The 16,830-nt window shown below is 42.7% G+C and overlaps 1 protein-coding gene across 1 annotated transcript in view; it reads right to left on the bottom strand.

Moving 5' to 3' along the window:
* The window catches only part of LPCAT4 (lysophosphatidylcholine acyltransferase 4), a 35,035-nt gene that overhangs the window by 2,007 nt on the left and 16,198 nt on the right, over positions 1–16,830 (bottom strand). The window contains exons 2-12 of the mRNA XM_089480945.1: positions 8,709–8,851; positions 8,370–8,590; positions 7,019–7,131; positions 6,846–6,906; positions 5,192–5,250; positions 4,449–4,483; positions 4,245–4,299; positions 3,214–3,296; positions 2,214–2,339; positions 1,727–1,868; positions 841–939 (exon numbers count right to left, since the gene is read on the bottom strand). Of these exons, the coding sequence (XP_089337071.1) occupies positions 841–939; positions 1,727–1,868; positions 2,214–2,339; positions 3,214–3,296; positions 4,245–4,299; positions 4,449–4,483; positions 5,192–5,250; positions 6,846–6,906; positions 7,019–7,131; positions 8,370–8,590; positions 8,709–8,851 (1,137 nt within the window). The remainder of the gene's footprint in view (positions 1–840; positions 940–1,726; positions 1,869–2,213; positions 2,340–3,213; positions 3,297–4,244; positions 4,300–4,448; positions 4,484–5,191; positions 5,251–6,845; positions 6,907–7,018; positions 7,132–8,369; positions 8,591–8,708; positions 8,852–16,830) is intronic.

Raw genomic sequence — 16,830 nt, 5'->3', positions numbered from 1 at the left:
CACTGTTACCCAACAGCCCCAAATCAGTCAAAATGCTAGCTCAATTTGCTTTAAACCTTTGACTTTGCTCCTTTGCATCCATGCTCCATCTTTGTCATCCTAGAGCTCACCCAGACAGGCACACCCAGTTTTGTCTTCCATAGCTCACCCCTCACTTTATTACCAGAGGCTCTCTGGGCAGTGTCTATATTTATCGTTTCTCCTGGTCTCATAATTTAATGCAAAGATACCTTGTTTACAATCAGAGGATGAGTGTGAAAAAGTAGTGATCAGCTTATGGGAAAGGCTGGTTCTTGGTTTGTCTCTCCCTCATCCAGTACACTGGAAAGCATACTTGTCTAAGGAGATTTGCCACCTCCTCTGCTACACACACACACACATGTTCACAGCAGCCTCATTCTGTTTGCTCCCTACAGTTCAAATTGGCCCACAAAGACACTTGTTGAGAGGCCCAGGTCTTTGCTAAACTTTTCAAAAACTGGAATGGGGTGGTGGTGGTTTGATCTACAGGAGTAAGGGGAAGGGTGCTACCTCTGCTGCTTCCCTCCCTTCTTCTTTCCCAGGTGTTTTTCTCCAGGAGAGAATTTAAGATGTTTCTTTACTGCCAGGAGCAAAACATCTGGAGGAAGGGGAAATACAGGGGAGCAGCAGCAAGTGGAATGAAATGAGGTTCCCCTTATTTGGAATAAGATTCCCCCACCATCCCATCTTCCCTGCAATTCACACCTCTCCCCCCACCATTTAGATGTTCAATCAAAGGTAGCCAAAGTTAGGTCAGTGATTGCCTAGTCTGAGATTCTGGAGGCCTACTCCCCTTGCCCATCAAAACCAAATACATACCTCAAAGGCATGACGTGTCAATTCCTGTGGGTCATGTTCTCCATCCAGTGCCTCCAGTGCTAGGACCACTTCCCGGGAATCCATGTTGCCTTCAGAATCCTAGAAATAAATGCAACAAAAATGAGTACTAACATCAGACCACCATCTAAGAATGAGCTGGATATTCCTTTAGCTTGCATTTCACCATAAAAGTAGTGATGGCAGAGGGAACCTTTAATTCTACCTCCCCACTCAGCAGTTCACAGCTATTTTTCTCTTCCAATGCTGCTACTTCAGGGCCATTTTTGAAAAATCTGTTTCTCTTCCAAGTTATCCCAATTATTCGGTGCTCATGCACTGAATGCATATTAGGGAGCAAATTTGACTCTGTGAAGACAATACTAAAGGCAAATAAAATCTATTCAGAGTGATGGCAGTATTGTTTTCCATTCTAGCCAAAGGGGAATCCTAGAAAAATCAGAGAGCAATTTTAAATTTTCATACTAATTACTATAGCAGCCTCATGGTCAATCATAGCCAAACAGGGAACATTGTTAACAGTGATATGGGCAAGTCTAGCCAATTGGTGAACACTTAAAATTCAAATATTTTAAAAGCCTTTTTACAGTAAACCCTGAAAGATTCTGCAGCAATTTGATACTATCCATATTTAAGAGTAGCCCTAATCCTTTCACATGCCCTTGGGATCTAAACACCCCGATGGGAACTGAAGTCAGGCCAGGTTAGTATTTGGGGCAGGGAGGGAACTGCCAAATAATACCTTTTCAGAGGAAAGCAATGGCTTTACTTAAGAAACCCCTGTGTAATTTATAGGGTCACCATAAGTTGACAGGCAACTTGAAGTCACATACAAACTGTCCACATTTCCTCTCTCATTTCAGTTTACCTTTTGGAAATAGGTACAGAGTCCTTCAACAGCCTCGGGGCACGTGAGACTCAACCACTGAGCCAAATCTGCTGGCTTGAGTTTTCCTGACGTGCCAGCAGGCAGTGGGTCCAGCTGACATTTGGTTCCTCCTGTTAGGGATCTGGCAAAAGAGGTAATCACAAAGGTGGAAAGGAGCAAGAGGTTCACATTTATCTTTGGGAAATCATTATGCTTTTTTGTAGTGCCTTTTTATAGCTTGCTTCCTCTGGCTCCTCTCTTTCAAGGGCCTTGAGGGCCACACCTTCCACCACACACTCCCCCCAATTTTTTTTACCCCAAAACATCCTCTAGGGGAGCTTTGGATGCATTTTTACTCTGTTCTTAGGGTCCCCTCCTGGGATATTTTAGACCCAGAAGAGGACTTCTCTAGAGGGCACTTGGAGGCATTTTGGGATAAAACCCACTCTTCCCACCAGGCTCTTCTTACATCATTCAAGTGTCTCACCTAGTCTTTCGGAGGACCTTGCCCAGTTCCCAGATGCGTGGTTCCAGAGCCACCCTCAGGCGCCCCACTACGGTGACTGGAAGGTTGCCCACAAATTCACAGTCTGTGGCTGGAATCCCCAGAGCCCTGGTTACAAAGGTTGACAAACAGGCATCAGTGACAAACTGAGTCTCACCCAAGGCAGAAGAGAAAACTCCAAACAACATGTGACAAAAACCAATGTCACAGCTATCACCCCCTAATAGTCTGGTCAGTTTTCCCCAAAATATTATTCCCTATTGTGCTGGCCAAATGGCCGTAATAAAGTTGTTGTTGTTGTTGTTGTTGTTATTATTATTATTCCCTTAGTTCCCAGTGTTTTAGTCAGGTAACTGATCCAGCAACTTTGAGGTCTGAGACTAGATTCTGTGGATGCTTTATTCTTGTATAACCATCCAGTTCTGGTTCTGGTGGACTTTCTACTGGCTTGCAAAAGGAAGTCTCCAACCCTCTTTATGTGAAACAATCCTCCCAGGTTGTGCAAATGTTCATGGTCACAGAAAGATGTGCAGGAATAGCTTGGCCATCCCTACACCTGGATGCCTCAGTTCCCTCACAATCCCACCCCATTATTTCATTGTAGCATTAGGCTGGCTCACAATAGGTTTTGGCTATAGTCTGCAATGGAGCCTGAACAACTAGCTTGTTCACCATTTAGTCAGTCGTCAACATCCTCTACATTTGCAAAAAGGAATGCCTTGGGACCTTAGCATGGCCATAGCAAGAACCCAACAATGGTAACCACTGATGCTGCTCAGCTTGATGGGGTAGGTCTGGTCCTGACTGGGACTGAGGTCTGGCCATTTTGGGTGGGACTACTTGTTAGAACCATCTGCTCAGATGTATCAGTGTGTTCCTCACAGGTTGGCTGCTGTTTCATACCCATTGGCCCACCTCCAAGCCTTCTTCCCACCCCTGCCAAATGGTGCCACCCTCACCCTGTGAATCCCTCTCCACTTACTTGGCCATCACTTTCTGGACGTTGTTGGCATATAATGTTGGGTTCACAGCCTCTTCAGCACTGGGATGGTAAACTGGAAGGAACTGAAAATGGCAGGAAACATTCAGAGTGGAATTGAGAGGAAAACTGGCTTTTTATAGGACTGACATATGCTTGACAGATTCCCCCATTTGTGGAGCAAAGAGGAAGGTTAAGAAGCTGCTCCAAAGGCAGGGTTTGCCCAAGACATATGAAGTAAAATACTGTTGGCCCTTCTTATACACGGATTTTTTATACACGGATTCAAGCATACATGGTTTGAAAATGTTCCAAAAAAGTATAAATTTACCTTGATTTTCCATTTTTTATAAGGGACACCATTTTGCTATGTTATTATATTTAATGGGACTTGAGCATCCACAGATTTTGTTATACACAGGGGATCTTGGAACCAAACCACAGCGTATAACAAGGGTCCACTGTACAAGATGGCACCTGTCCAGACCCTGTAGAGAAGCCAACTGAAGTGGCAGCCAAATTTTATTTCATCACTAGCAATAGGATTACGGTTTTCTACCACATCCATAGCTAGCAGGCCAGCTTATTTTCAAGATAAATCTAGTTTAGAGCAGTGCTTCTCAAACTGGTTCTCTAATATTTTGGATCCCGAATACCAAAACAACCAGCAAGCATGTCTGATGGGCAGGAATATTGGGAGTTGAGCTCCACTATTTTGAGGGTTTGGGACAGCTAGCTCTCTCCTGTACAATAAAAAAATGGCTGAGTTACTGCTGTTGCTCCAATATATGCCACCTGAGGCAGTTGCTTCACTGTGACTAATGGGGAAGAACCAGCACTGGGCAGGCCTGATAAAGTGGAGGAAGGGGCTAGCAGAAATCTGAAATTTACATCAGACTTTTTGGCTCGTTAATCCAGAGCTTCTAAAACTTAAAGAGCTCAATAAAAATCAGAAGGTATGACAGGATAGCTCAGTAAAGGTGCTGCATTGATAAAAAAAAAAGAGAGAAATATTCAAATGTGTGTTGTTTTACCTCCACTTCCACAGTGGTGCAGGGCTGAGATGCGGTTAACCAGATGACTTTTAACCTGAAAGGAAAAAACAGAGGATGACACACTGCCTACAGACAAAATTTGCATCCGTCTGCAGAAGGAGCATATCCAAACACAAATGCACACAGGCCATTGCTGCCAATCCATCCCAACCCACCTCACCCCCACAACTGCCAGTAACTCACACTCCAGGTCCTCTCCATGCCCAGGTTGTTGAATCCTGTAAAGGAAAGAGCAATTCTGTTATATTTATGGAACAGATATAGTCCACAGTGCAAGTCCAAAAGTGAGTTGAGGAGGAAAATGCTGAATGATGCCTTCAGTTGGGTCTTCTTCCCATCTCAGGAAAACATAGGATACTTTATGCTCAATTATGCCACTGGTCCATTTAGCTTAGTATTGTCTATGACAGGGGTGGGCAACTTTGTTGTGGTGGTGACCTTAGAGCTTCCCATTCCACTGGGGGCCACATGGATGAAATGTGGCCAATGCAGAGGGTCTCACTGCCACTGCAGTGACAGCAGGACTATCAGCTTTCTTTGGTATAAGAAAGTGGCATGGTAGAGCATCCCCTTTCCTTCCAAAAGGGAAGCAGGAAAGGAAGGTGCTTTTGTTGTCAACTGCAGAACTGCTATATTTTACCAGTGTTTATCTAGTGAGGATGGCAGCCCTGTCAATTTCAGACACAATGGTCAAAGGGGGCATTAGGAGGCACAAAAATAAAATAAAAGTAAAAAGGAGGGAAAAGCAGGCCCCATCAAGCCTGTGGGTCTGGCTTATGGCCCATCCCTGACTGGCAGCAATTCTCCAGGATTTGAGGCAGGTTTTTCCCAGGCCCACTAGGAGATACTAGATTGAACCTGGGAACTTCTGCATACTAAACATATTATTTCCTGCTGAGCTATGGCCCAATTCTTTGTAGACTTACCAGAGAGTTTGGGTATCGAATAAGGATGGGCTGGATGGGGACACCAGATATGAAGGCACCTAAGGATACAAAATACATACCCTCAAGATTTGCTCAAGTGTTCTGCGGTTCAGGAAAGTGAATCAAGTCTGTTTACATATTTACGCAGCTTCAAGGATGAAGCTATTTCTAGGATACCTACTGACTTTTTATTCCAGAAAGAAAAAAGTGTCTGGATGTATTGAGATATTCTGTTTCTTTTTCTTTTGATTTTATCTGCATATTCATGCATTTGCATCTAAACTCTTTCTTGGAATATCCCAGGTTTCCCTCACTACTCCCTCCCTCGTGTCTTTCTTTCTTCCCTTCCCATTGATCACATCTCACATCCAGATTCAGGTGACATTTCAAAATTGCCTTTCACCAATTTCCAATGATCCCTTTCCTGTTATTATGCAGGAATCATCGGGTGCATCTGCACTGTACAAATAATAGGGTTTGACTTTAACTGTTATGGTTCCATCCTACAGAATCCTGGGATTTGTAGTTTTGTGAGGCCCCAGCACTCTTGAGCAGAGAAGCCTAAATACTTGGCAAAACTACAAATTCTAGGATTTCATAGGATGGAGCTACAGCACTTAAAATGGTGTCCAACTACATGAATTATGCACTGCAGATGCACCCATAGTCAAAGTGATAAAATACTTTAACAATATTACACTAGGTAAGCATTGGGATAATTTTCCTTTATTGCTAGCATTCCTCTTTCCCTCACCTGATCTCTTGTCAAATCTGGGCCCTGGAAACAATCACTATGTCTCTTGTTTGAGGCCATCTCAGCTAGTTTCAGTATAACATGAAGAACAACAGAATAGTACATTTCATTTGGGGAAATAGTAGGTTAATTTGAACTGACCTGGGGAGGTGGGAATGAAAAGTCCTTGATGATGCCAGGAGTTCCCCAGGAATACTTTCAGATGGGGAAAATATCACATAGATCTCCAAAATAAAATCAGCAAAACCTGGCACCTTCAAAAACTCTTTTCTTGGCTGGAGAGCTCTCAAAGAGTACCTAGAAGAATCTTTTCTTCTGCTTATTTATTATTTATTTAAGTTGGCAATGGCTAGCTGCCCCTTGCATCTACTGTCTACTACTTTTCAAAGCAAGCTGTACACACTGCTAACTGGCTAGCCCCTCATGTCAATCACAAAGTTTTACCCTCCTTGTTTTTGCAGAGCAGGTCTATTGCACCATGCTATGTGGCTATTACAATATCACAAAAACAAAGCCAGTTCCTTACACCCTAGTCTAGACAGTTTTTGAAGTCTTTGTAAACCAAAAATGAGATTAATTGGCATATAATCAAATAAACATGCCAAGTAATTGAAGAAGAAAGAAAAGCATAAAGAACAGCACTGTCTGTTACAAAGGTGGGGGAGTTTGGGCTTTCCAGATGTTTATACTATAATTCACATAATCGCTGGGAATCGAAGTCTAAAATGTTTTGACCCCAGCCCTGCTTTCCAACAACAGAAGCCTTGGGAAATTGTGCTGCAGAGAGAAGCAGAGGTCATGTGTTGGCCAAAAATAATACTTTGCTCCCACTTCCGTTTAGAACCATGTTTGTACACACATAAACACACATACATATGACCACATTTGCTGGTTTCCTACCTGGTTTAAACTTTAATAAGGCTTTTTTGTTTGAGCAGGTACCCTCTGGGAAAAACAGCACCTAGAAAGGAAAGGAAAGGAAAAGAAGGAAATCAGAGGAAAATAGTGAACTCACAAATGAAAACTGCCAGCTAGAGCTGGCTCAATGGTTGGGGGGCTCCCACCAACCTCACCTGCGGCCATTTTCCTTGGGAAGTGGCTCGTTTCTTCACTTCTTCCACCACCTTCTTACGAGAGGCTGGCTCATGGCGGGAGACCAGGATGGCTTGGTTGAACCTCAGCAAGGCTGGAGGGGATGGGTCAGAAAGGAAAGTGGGTAAGAGACTCAGTTCTAAAGGATGGTTGTTTTGGCCGTGTCTTTCTTTCTTTTCCTTTTTTTTTTTTTTTTTTTTTGAGTTGTCATGAGGGCCTGAGAAATTGTGCCTTGAATGTGAGAGACAAGATTTATTGCGTCCATAGGAAAACTATCCTTCGATATGAGAAGTATATTAAGAGCCCAGCTGGATCAAACCACAAGCCAATCTTGTTCAACACCCTTCTCCTCAATGTTAGTCAACCAGATGTCCACAAACAGAGCTAGGAAAAGTTCCTTTTTTGGACTACAAATACCAGCAGGAAAGCGGCTGGGTGATTCTGAGATTTGTAGTTCCTCCTAAACTATTTCCAAACTCCGTACAAGTAGGATGTGAAATGCAACAGATTTTCCCCATGATTGTTTCTTAATTTCCTGAGAAGATTTGACACCTAAAGATTAGAGAAACTAGATCTATTAGTTTCCCATGCAACTTTCCCTTTGAAGCTACCTATTTTGTTGAAAGTCTGGCCATCAAAATTTGGCCATAGGCATGGCCTGTATCCTCCCTTCTACCTGAAAACCCAGGAGAAATCTGTGGCTTTGGGAATGAAATCAGTAAATGCATAAACTGCTTGGAGTCTCCTGAATTTATTCATATATCTGCCCCATTTACAAACATGGCTGTGTGTCCTCTTAATCTGAGGAAAATAAATAGGTAAGTTGATTAATTTTGTACTGAAAAAAACTGATTTTTGAAACACACACTGAATACACTAATAAAACACACTTGAATAGACTTGCCTAATCTGTGTAATTATTTTTCTGCTAATTTATTCTGTTCACCTGGGAAAAAGAGCTATAACTGCACAGAACACTGCTGCAAACGGTCACTCCCACTGTCCTTGATGTCTTGGATTCTTACCTGGTATCCACCTTCAAATTCCATGCCCAGGCATTGCCTAAATTCTTCCAACCTATCCTCACAATCAAGAGGGCTAAAAACTCGGGTTTTGTTTTAAAATGAGACCATGAGACTCTCAGAATTCCAAAAGCATCATTCAGCACCTGATGCAAAATTTGCAAAGCTATAAGTGACACTTGGCATAGCAGGTGTGGGGCACCATCCTGATAAACCTGCAAAGCACCCTCTTGTTCCCACCATGATTGGCCACTCGCAGAGGGTACTCCATCCCTTTTCTGTCATCTTGTGCCATGTTTGATTCCCTCACCTCCAATGACTGGCACATGGAGATTCTCAGTGCGAGACACCACTTTAGGAAGATCACAGGGCAGAAGGATGATCGGGTCAAAGAAGGTTGAGTGAGGCGCTGCCACTAGGATAGGGGCCTCAAGCCGTGATGCCCTCTGTCCTCGCACCCGTATCCGCATGAAACCAAGCAGAAAGAACATCAAGCGGCTCAGCAAGTAGACCGAACCGTGGGAAACTGTGCTGAAAATGGGGGGGGGGGGGGAGTGGAAGGGGTAGAAAAAGGAAGGGGCATTAGGAAAAGTGGATGCAGCAAGTGTAAATGTCAAAGGCCATCAGAAAAGCAACCCCCACTACTTACTTTCTCCATCCAGAGAATGGCTCCTGCAGTGTCTCTTCTGGAAGTCCTACTACTTGGAGTAGTGCAAAGGGCCAGATGAGGAAGAGGACCACAAAGGCCAAAGCGACACGGATTGGGGCCAGGATGACCCCAAGCACATAGAACTGCAAAGAGACAAATCCCAGGGGGAGGCACATTGTAAGAATGCAATACAATTCAGTTCCAGAGAATGGAATCATAGAATCATTGTTGGAAGGGGGCTTATTGACCAATAAGTCCAACCTTCCCCCATCCTCATTGCAGGACAGATAGAGCATCCCCTGCAGATAGCTGTTCAGCCTCTTTCTGAAGATGTCTAGAGAATGAGACCCCACTGCCTCTTCAGTCAACTTACTGTCAAGACGTTCCACCTAACAGTCAATCAAAATATACGCTCCTTAAAACCATTTGACCTGGTCCTACCCTCTGTGGAAGCCCTTGAGGTAGTTAAAGAGTGCTACCATGTCACCCCTCGGTCTTCTCTTCAGTAGGCTGAACAAGTCCAGCTCCTTCAACTTTTCCTCATATGTTTTGTTCCTCATACCTCCTACCATCCTTGTTGCCCTTCTCTGACCCCACTCCAATCTGTCTATATCCTCCTTAAAATGAGGCTACCAGAATCAAACACAATACTCCAGATGAGGCCTGGCTGGTGCAGAATACAGTGGGCTTATTATTTCCCTTGACTTGGAAACTATGCTTTTATAAAAGATTCTTCTGTCCCATTTTATTTTCATGGTTTTAGGAAGGGGAGTGACAGTAAAGGTTGTGATGCTACATGTAATGTTACGGATTTCTGTTTAAAAAACGGTATTTGTATAAGAGAAATTACAGTAAAATATGATTATGGATGTCATATAGAATACCATATATTCTCTTTATATGTTACTTTTAGGTTTTTTAATGACAATGAAAACATTTGAGTTTGAGTGATTGTTAAGCTTTGATAGTTTTGGTTGCGACTGCTGAAGATGCGCTGTATAAGATTGTATATTTGAAATATATATACACACACACCATATATTCTCATGCATATGAGAAAGCAGGCTCAAGTCTACGAAAGTGCATGCTACCAGCTTCTTTCTTTCAGTTAGTCTCAAAGGTGCTAAAAGATCCCTTTGCATATATATTCATGTATAAATCAGCCTCGTATATAAATTGAGGGTGGATTTTGGGACCATCAGTGGATATGTCCACAGTAAACCTTAGGGGCATGTAACAAAGGATGTGAAAGATGAAGCAAAGGAAGAGGATACCAAATAGCTTACAAAATTCTGACAGGCAAAAGTGTTTGTGCTCACCCCAAAATCTGGATGGATGAGGAGGGAATTATGGTAAATGGTGGCTGTGTGATGTGTGGGGTGGATGACCAGGCATCTGAGAAAACATGCACATGTCTAAAAGGGTGTAAAGGCAAAGCAACGCAAATGTCAACTACATTAGCAGTGATTACAGCCTTTAACTTTAATGTGATATGTCTCAGTAAGCTTTCCTTGGATACTAGGTCCTCCTCTTGGCTTTAATGGTTTGGAAAGCTCTGTACCATTTTAATTTCTTACAATGCCACAGAGCAATGTTACTTGAGGTGCTCTGGGGCACTGTGGGAAATGTAAAGTGGCAAGTCACTCACCAGAACTAGCTAGTGACATTTGATAAGCCCATGTAGAAGGGAAGGGGCTATCATTGGTGCCACTGGACCACTGCCAGATCACTTGGGCCACCAAAGCCACCCAAGGATAAGGCTATTCATCTCTTGGTCACAAAACCCATCATTTCACTTTGCAAAGCTCCTGTATTCAGAGTGCCAGATGAAATTATTTCTAATAATATCTCATGCTCTTTGACATCCATCAGGACTGCACAGTTGGTATCAAGTCAGGCCAATCACGTGTACTCCATAGGACACCCCCCTCCCGATTTACCAGGATTATAGCCGGGTGACAGTCCGGCAGCTGTCAGGGCACATCCTAGATTATTACTGATTGTGAGTCACTCTGCCAGTCCTGTTTACAGATGCCTCTTTTGGATCCTGGGAATGGATGAGGAAGAGGAGAGATCTTTCCCTTCTTTGTGGTGATTCATTGTGTTTATCCTACTTGACAGATACCATTCCTCTCTTTGAAGGCATGCTCTATTTCATGGATACACAACCAGTGGCCCTTGGGCCTTATCTGGCCCAAGGTGCAGTAAAATATGGGTACACTGAGATATGTAGGATGGCCAATCGGGGTGGGAAGGGGAAAAGTAAATGGAAGTAAGCATGTATACATCCACAGAAACACATTTGAAGCCCCCAGTTACATATCCCAATTAACACCAGATACCATCTTTGCCAGTGAAAAGGTGAAATAAGCCTGCTATATTTGAAGGCATCCATTGTTTGAAAATTTCCCAAATCCAGGTCCAGTTTAAAGATATCGGGTCCTAAGAACCCACAAGGATCTTCAAGTTGCCTGTCTAGTTAACACTTGAACAACAAGCTGAGCAGACACACAAGTCAACTGGTCACCCCTTTCCCAACAGGATGACCAGCATTTTGTTTCTATATATCTTGTTGTTGTCAAGTACTTTCAGATTGACTCCAGCTTATGGCTCCCCCATCACAGGACGTTCTTGGCAAGTTGTATTCGGAGGAGGTTTGCCTTTGCCTTATTCTGATGCTGAGAGAGTGTGACCTGCCTATGGTCACCCAAGTGGGTTTCCATGGCTGAGTGAGGATTCAGACTTGGGTCATCCAGTGTCCTACTCAAACCACTACACCACACTGTCTCCTATTTCTATCCAAATGGTAGCAATTACATTTATAAAATGGCATCTAAGCACACAAATTAGCAGATGAACACTTTATATAAGTCTTCAGCCTCTTTGTTTTCCCATTCTCTCTCTTAGTGTCACATTAAGCTCTTTTAAGTTCTTTGAGTTATTTTCAAAAATCTTGTTTAAATTATTTATTAATTTTAAGTTGGAAGTGTTTACACTGTTTTACCTGCTTGCCACTGTGAGCTCTCTTAATAAAAGAGTGGGATACAAATATTGTAATAAATAATAATTCCTCCCTCATTGTCATCCTTTTACATCTGCAATGGATCTGATCTGTGGCCACCTAGCAATGTAGTAAAGCAGCCAAAAGAGTCTCAAAGTCAGGGCCAGGGGCAGCAACTGTGTAGTGGCAAAGTAAATCTCTTCTGGCTTTTAAAGGAGCTATCCAAAATGTAGAAGCATATTCCAAAAAACCCTTTAAAAGTCATAATAAAAGTCATACTGAATTTGCTATCCCCATGGCATGGAAGCCCCCAGCTGTCAGGCTGTGTCTATGTTTAAAAGCATAAACTGAGTCTCCCTTACCTGAAATATTTGGGAACAGAAGTATTGTGGATCCCTCCCCCCTCCCGGATTTTGGAATATTTGTATATACCTAATAACATATCTTAGAGATGGGACCAAAGTCTAAACATGCAATTCATTTGTTTCATTTAAAACTTATACACATAGCCTAGAGGTAATCTGATATATTTTAAAATAATTTTGTGCATGAAACAAAGTTCTGAACCATCAGAAAGCAAAGCTATCTCACTATCAAAACCACCCATGAAGAAAGGTTCAGATTTTGGAGCATTTCTGATTTGGGATGCTCAACCTGGATGTAAACTGAAATTCTGTACCTAGAAAAAACTGGATTCTGCAATTTGACTTATCTTTATTACACACTTCTTCACCATACCTTTTGAAGTGTGATACCGCCAGCCTTAAGGCAAGCAGGGCTGGGCAACTTCCAGTCTTAGCCTCAGAAGTCATAGGCAAGTGATTACTTCATGACCTCTACCAAGAGCGATTTATCCTTCCTCTTGGCATGAGCACTCACTTTCCAGCATCTGAATGTATACTTGGTTTTCAAGGGTTTAAATTGTTTTATACGCTTTTAAATTGCTTTGACTGTTTTTCCACTATTCTAATTGAACATTTGCCTGTACACTGCCTTGAGGCCTTATGACATTGAGCAAGTTATGAATGTTGTAATATCTTATTTTAATTTGAAATGTTAGCCTGATGATGTTGTATTTCCAAAATATCCAAAATATGTTGTATTTCAAAAAATATTGTCTGCATTTGTCCTCTCCTCTCCCCTTATGCCCTTATTGGACTATACACTATTGGCAGAGATATGTTTCTATTGTTGTATTCTCTACAGCATCAGGGTCATTGATAGCACTATATTAACATTAATAATGATGATTACCAAGTGTATAATGCATTACTTTAGGAGGGTGCCAAAGCCATAATATCAGCGCTTTTGCAAAATGAATGGTAACAATATTACTTTTTGGTCAGAGGAACAAGAAATGTTGATGAGTTGCTTTCTCTTATTATATTTTGGGAGCAAAAACGCTCAGGAGGCATTTTGAGGGCACTTTCTACCCCAAATTTTATGCCATTTTGTTGGGCTTTTTAATGAATCACTAACTTTCCAAGTTCTGCTAGCTTCTCATAACAGTAAACCATTGTATATTTCACCAGTCAGGGTAACTCTCATACACACACCCATGTGTTATCAAGCTTCCTGCAAATCCAATAGGTTTTGTTTGCATGAGTCAACAGGCATGACTCTTAGCCTTAATTGTGAGGTTGTTAAAACATAGAAACCCACACTAGTTTTTGTACCTCTGTGCATTTACAGTGAGTCCACCTTTGTTTTCTGTTGCCAGCCATTCTGGCTTATGGTCCGTCTCTAAAGCAACAACATGTTTTTCTGCACTGCACTTAAGCCAACACACCATTATGTTAAGTAACCTGTGGATAACCCACATTCTTCCTTCAAAACCTCTAGGTAGCAAAGGGATAAATGTGTTCCAGCAGGCAAAGATGTTGAGTGGAGCTGATTGATCACCTGTCGTTAGATGACAAACTGGTTTTAAATGGGAAGGAGCTTCCCTGTCCCCTGGGGAGGTCAACTGCAGAGTTCAAAAGAGCTCCAGTTACATGTTATTGCTCTCCTAGGCAGGGCTCAGAAAAATTATTACTTTGACTACAACTCACTAATTCTCTTGGCCAACATGTTAAACTGTTTCATATGTGTGTGAGCTGCCTGAAGCAACAGATGAAATGGCACTTCCTCCATTTGAAGTCCAAAAGTGAACTGGACTGGCAACTGAATGTTGCTCCAGCACTGGAAAGAAGATAGCATCCTCCACCAACCCCAAGGGGAGCAGGCTAATTTAGGCCCTATCTTCATTGCAGAAATAATGCAGTTTGACCCCACTTTAACTGCCATATCCCAAAGCTCTGGAATTCTGCGATTTGTAGTTTTGTGAGAGTTTTTAGCCTTCCCTGTCAGATAGCTCTGGTGCCCCAACAAAACTACAAATCCCAGGATTTCACAGCATTGAGTCACAAGAGCTAAATTGGTGTCAAACTGCATTATTTCTGCAATGAAGACTAAACCTAATTCCTAAACTTTGATCCTCCAGATGTTTTGGACTTGAGCTCCCAGAATTCCTGACTGTTGGCCAAGTTGGCTGGAGCTTCTGGGAGCTGAAATCTGAAACACCTGGAAGTCCAGAGTTTGGGAACCACTGCCTTAGTGGGAGAAGGGCAGATAATTTAGAATATGCAGCCTTCAGGAGCAGAATGGTATGGGAAGGGTGGGTCAGATAAAAGCATCTGGAGTGGAGCTGCTGTTCTGTCCCACCCCCCCCAAGTTTACCATAAGAAGATTGGCCTCAGTCTACCTAATGATAGGAACAGCCTGAAGGTAAAAGGGTACAGTCCCCAAAAACAGTCATGTTGTTTCTGGGGCTGAAATTTACTGGCAGTACAAAACCTCTCCGAGCAAATCTACCCAAGAAAACCCCCATGATAATTTCACCTTAGAGCCGCCATAAATTGGAAACAACCTGAAGGCAGACAATAACAAACAAGCCCATTAAAATCTATGTTCAGTTCTATAACTTGCACATTTTCCCTTCTAACGTCCACTCGTTTCCTCCCATTTTCATATTAGCTTGCAAATGTTCTCCGTTCCTACAGAGAACTGTGTACATTCACATACTTTTTTCCAAATGCATTTTCCTCCTAACAAATGCAATTTTTGAAAGTGTTTTCCCATGCTATATACAATTTTTGAAATCATTTCCCCTTAACATATGCAGTTTTAAATGCATTTCCAGCTAATCCATGTCTTTTCATATTCTCTCTCCCCCAATAATTCACACATTAAAAAAATAATTTAAAAATTGAGAAGAATACCACAAAATACAAAGTTGTGTGAAAACCAAAGGAGGTTCTCTGTGTTATCAAAGGTTTGTGTACTTATTCCGAAAATACTAACTGGACCAGTTTGTGTTCCAATGCAAACCAAACATATTTCACTGCCAGCTTGGGCTGTGGGATCCATTTTGCTAATGAAAACTGGGTACTATGCACTAAAACAATTAAGCGAACACTGTCCTATAACAGTAACATCTCCTGTTCTTTCTCCTTCACAGCCGCAAATTCCAAGCAGAACCAGAAGGAAACAAGCCTGTTCCCTGTCCTAGTGGCCATTGCCCTGGAATCTGAGGCTTCCAGAGAAGCCGGGTCCCAGCCAGGTCTCCCTTTCTTGGGCCTCTTGAGTCATAAATACCCCAGTGAACTAACATGGAGCATTGGCTTCTAATAAGCCTTTGACCTGGAGTCTCCTCCACCTTTTATGGGAGGAAGAGAAAGGGAGGGTGAGACCTGCCACTGAGACCAAAGGGGCCTAAGGATGGAGAGGGGAAGCGAGGGAAAATTATGAGGTGGGTTGCAGGGAATGACAAGCCTGGAATCATGCCAGTATAGAAGAGAGGAACCTTGCAAAAATAAATTCAGCAAGAGATGGGGAGGCAGGCTACCAAGTGGAATCTGCAGTATGAGTGTATAAGTGTGAAAGAGGATATGTTCAGGAAGAGTCAGGCAGCAAAAACGATGGCAAGATCTCAGCTGAAAAATGGACCTAACTATATTCTCCAAAGAGCCAGTGTGACATAGTGGTTTGAGCGTTGGGCTCGCGAGACCAGGGTTCAATTCCTGCTCAGCCATGAAACCTACTGGGTAACCTTGGGCAAGTCACATGCTCTCAGCCTCAGAGGAAGGCAATGGCAAACCTCCTCTGAACTAATCTTGACAAGAAAATCCTCATTATCGGCTTGCCTTAGGTTCGCTATAAGTCAGAAACGACTTGATAGCACACAACACGTATGTGCTATATTCTCCCAAGTATCTTGCAGCCAGCAGAGTTCAGGAAATTGTCCCCCAGGACAAAAAAATGAGTTTCTGCATCAATCAGTTTGATACAGAGGACTGTAAAATGGTGACTTATTCAGAGTTGCAATAGCTAGATTCCTCCAGTGGCAGCAGATGGCTTTTATGTCAGTGGAGCAGTCAGCCAGATGCTCTAGATTTCAGCCTGAGCTTTAAAGAAGCTGTGCAAGGTGCTCAACCCTATCCCTAAACTAGATTCAGCACTTTGGACAGTGAGCCAGTGTGATGTTGTGATTTGAGTTTTGAACTAGGGCTGCATCCATGCTGCGGAAATAATCCAGTATGACATCACTTTAACTGCCATGGCTAAAAGCTATGGAATTCTGGGAATTGTAGATTATTGTGGCACCACAGGTCTCTGACAGGGAAGGCTAAATGTCCCCCAAAGCTCCAGTTCCCAGAATTACATAGCATTGAGCCATAGCAGTTAAAGTGGCGTCAGACTGGATTATTTCTGCAGTGCAGACAGCCGCAAGGCCTCTGGAAATCAGTATCTGAATCCCTGCTCAGCCATGGAAACCCACCTTAGGCAACTCATACTCTTTGAAGGCAAGGGCAAACCCTCTCTGAACAAATTCAGTCAAGGAAATCCTTGTGCCATAAATCAGAACTGACTGGGAAGCACACAACAACAGACTCTGGTCAGTTCCTTTAACATTCATACTAAAAGCCAAAACAGATCCACTGCCCTGTTGACATAGAAAGTACCAGTTGCCACTGGTCTCCTGTGGTTGCAACACTGGGAGTACAGACACAGCAGGGCAACCTATCCCTGAGTGTATGGAGATAACAGTAAAGCACTGGATCATTCAGAGGTGAGATGAGA

This window comes from Sceloporus occidentalis, unplaced genomic scaffold (genome assembly GCF_023333645.1).
Source record: "Sceloporus occidentalis isolate IW3139 unplaced genomic scaffold, rSceOcc1.0.p SCAF_14, whole genome shotgun sequence".
Taxonomy (NCBI): Eukaryota; Metazoa; Chordata; class Lepidosauria; order Squamata; family Phrynosomatidae; genus Sceloporus; species Sceloporus occidentalis.
The sequence above is the reverse complement of the archived record's forward strand: the minus strand, read 5'-3'. Positions and strand labels throughout refer to the sequence as shown.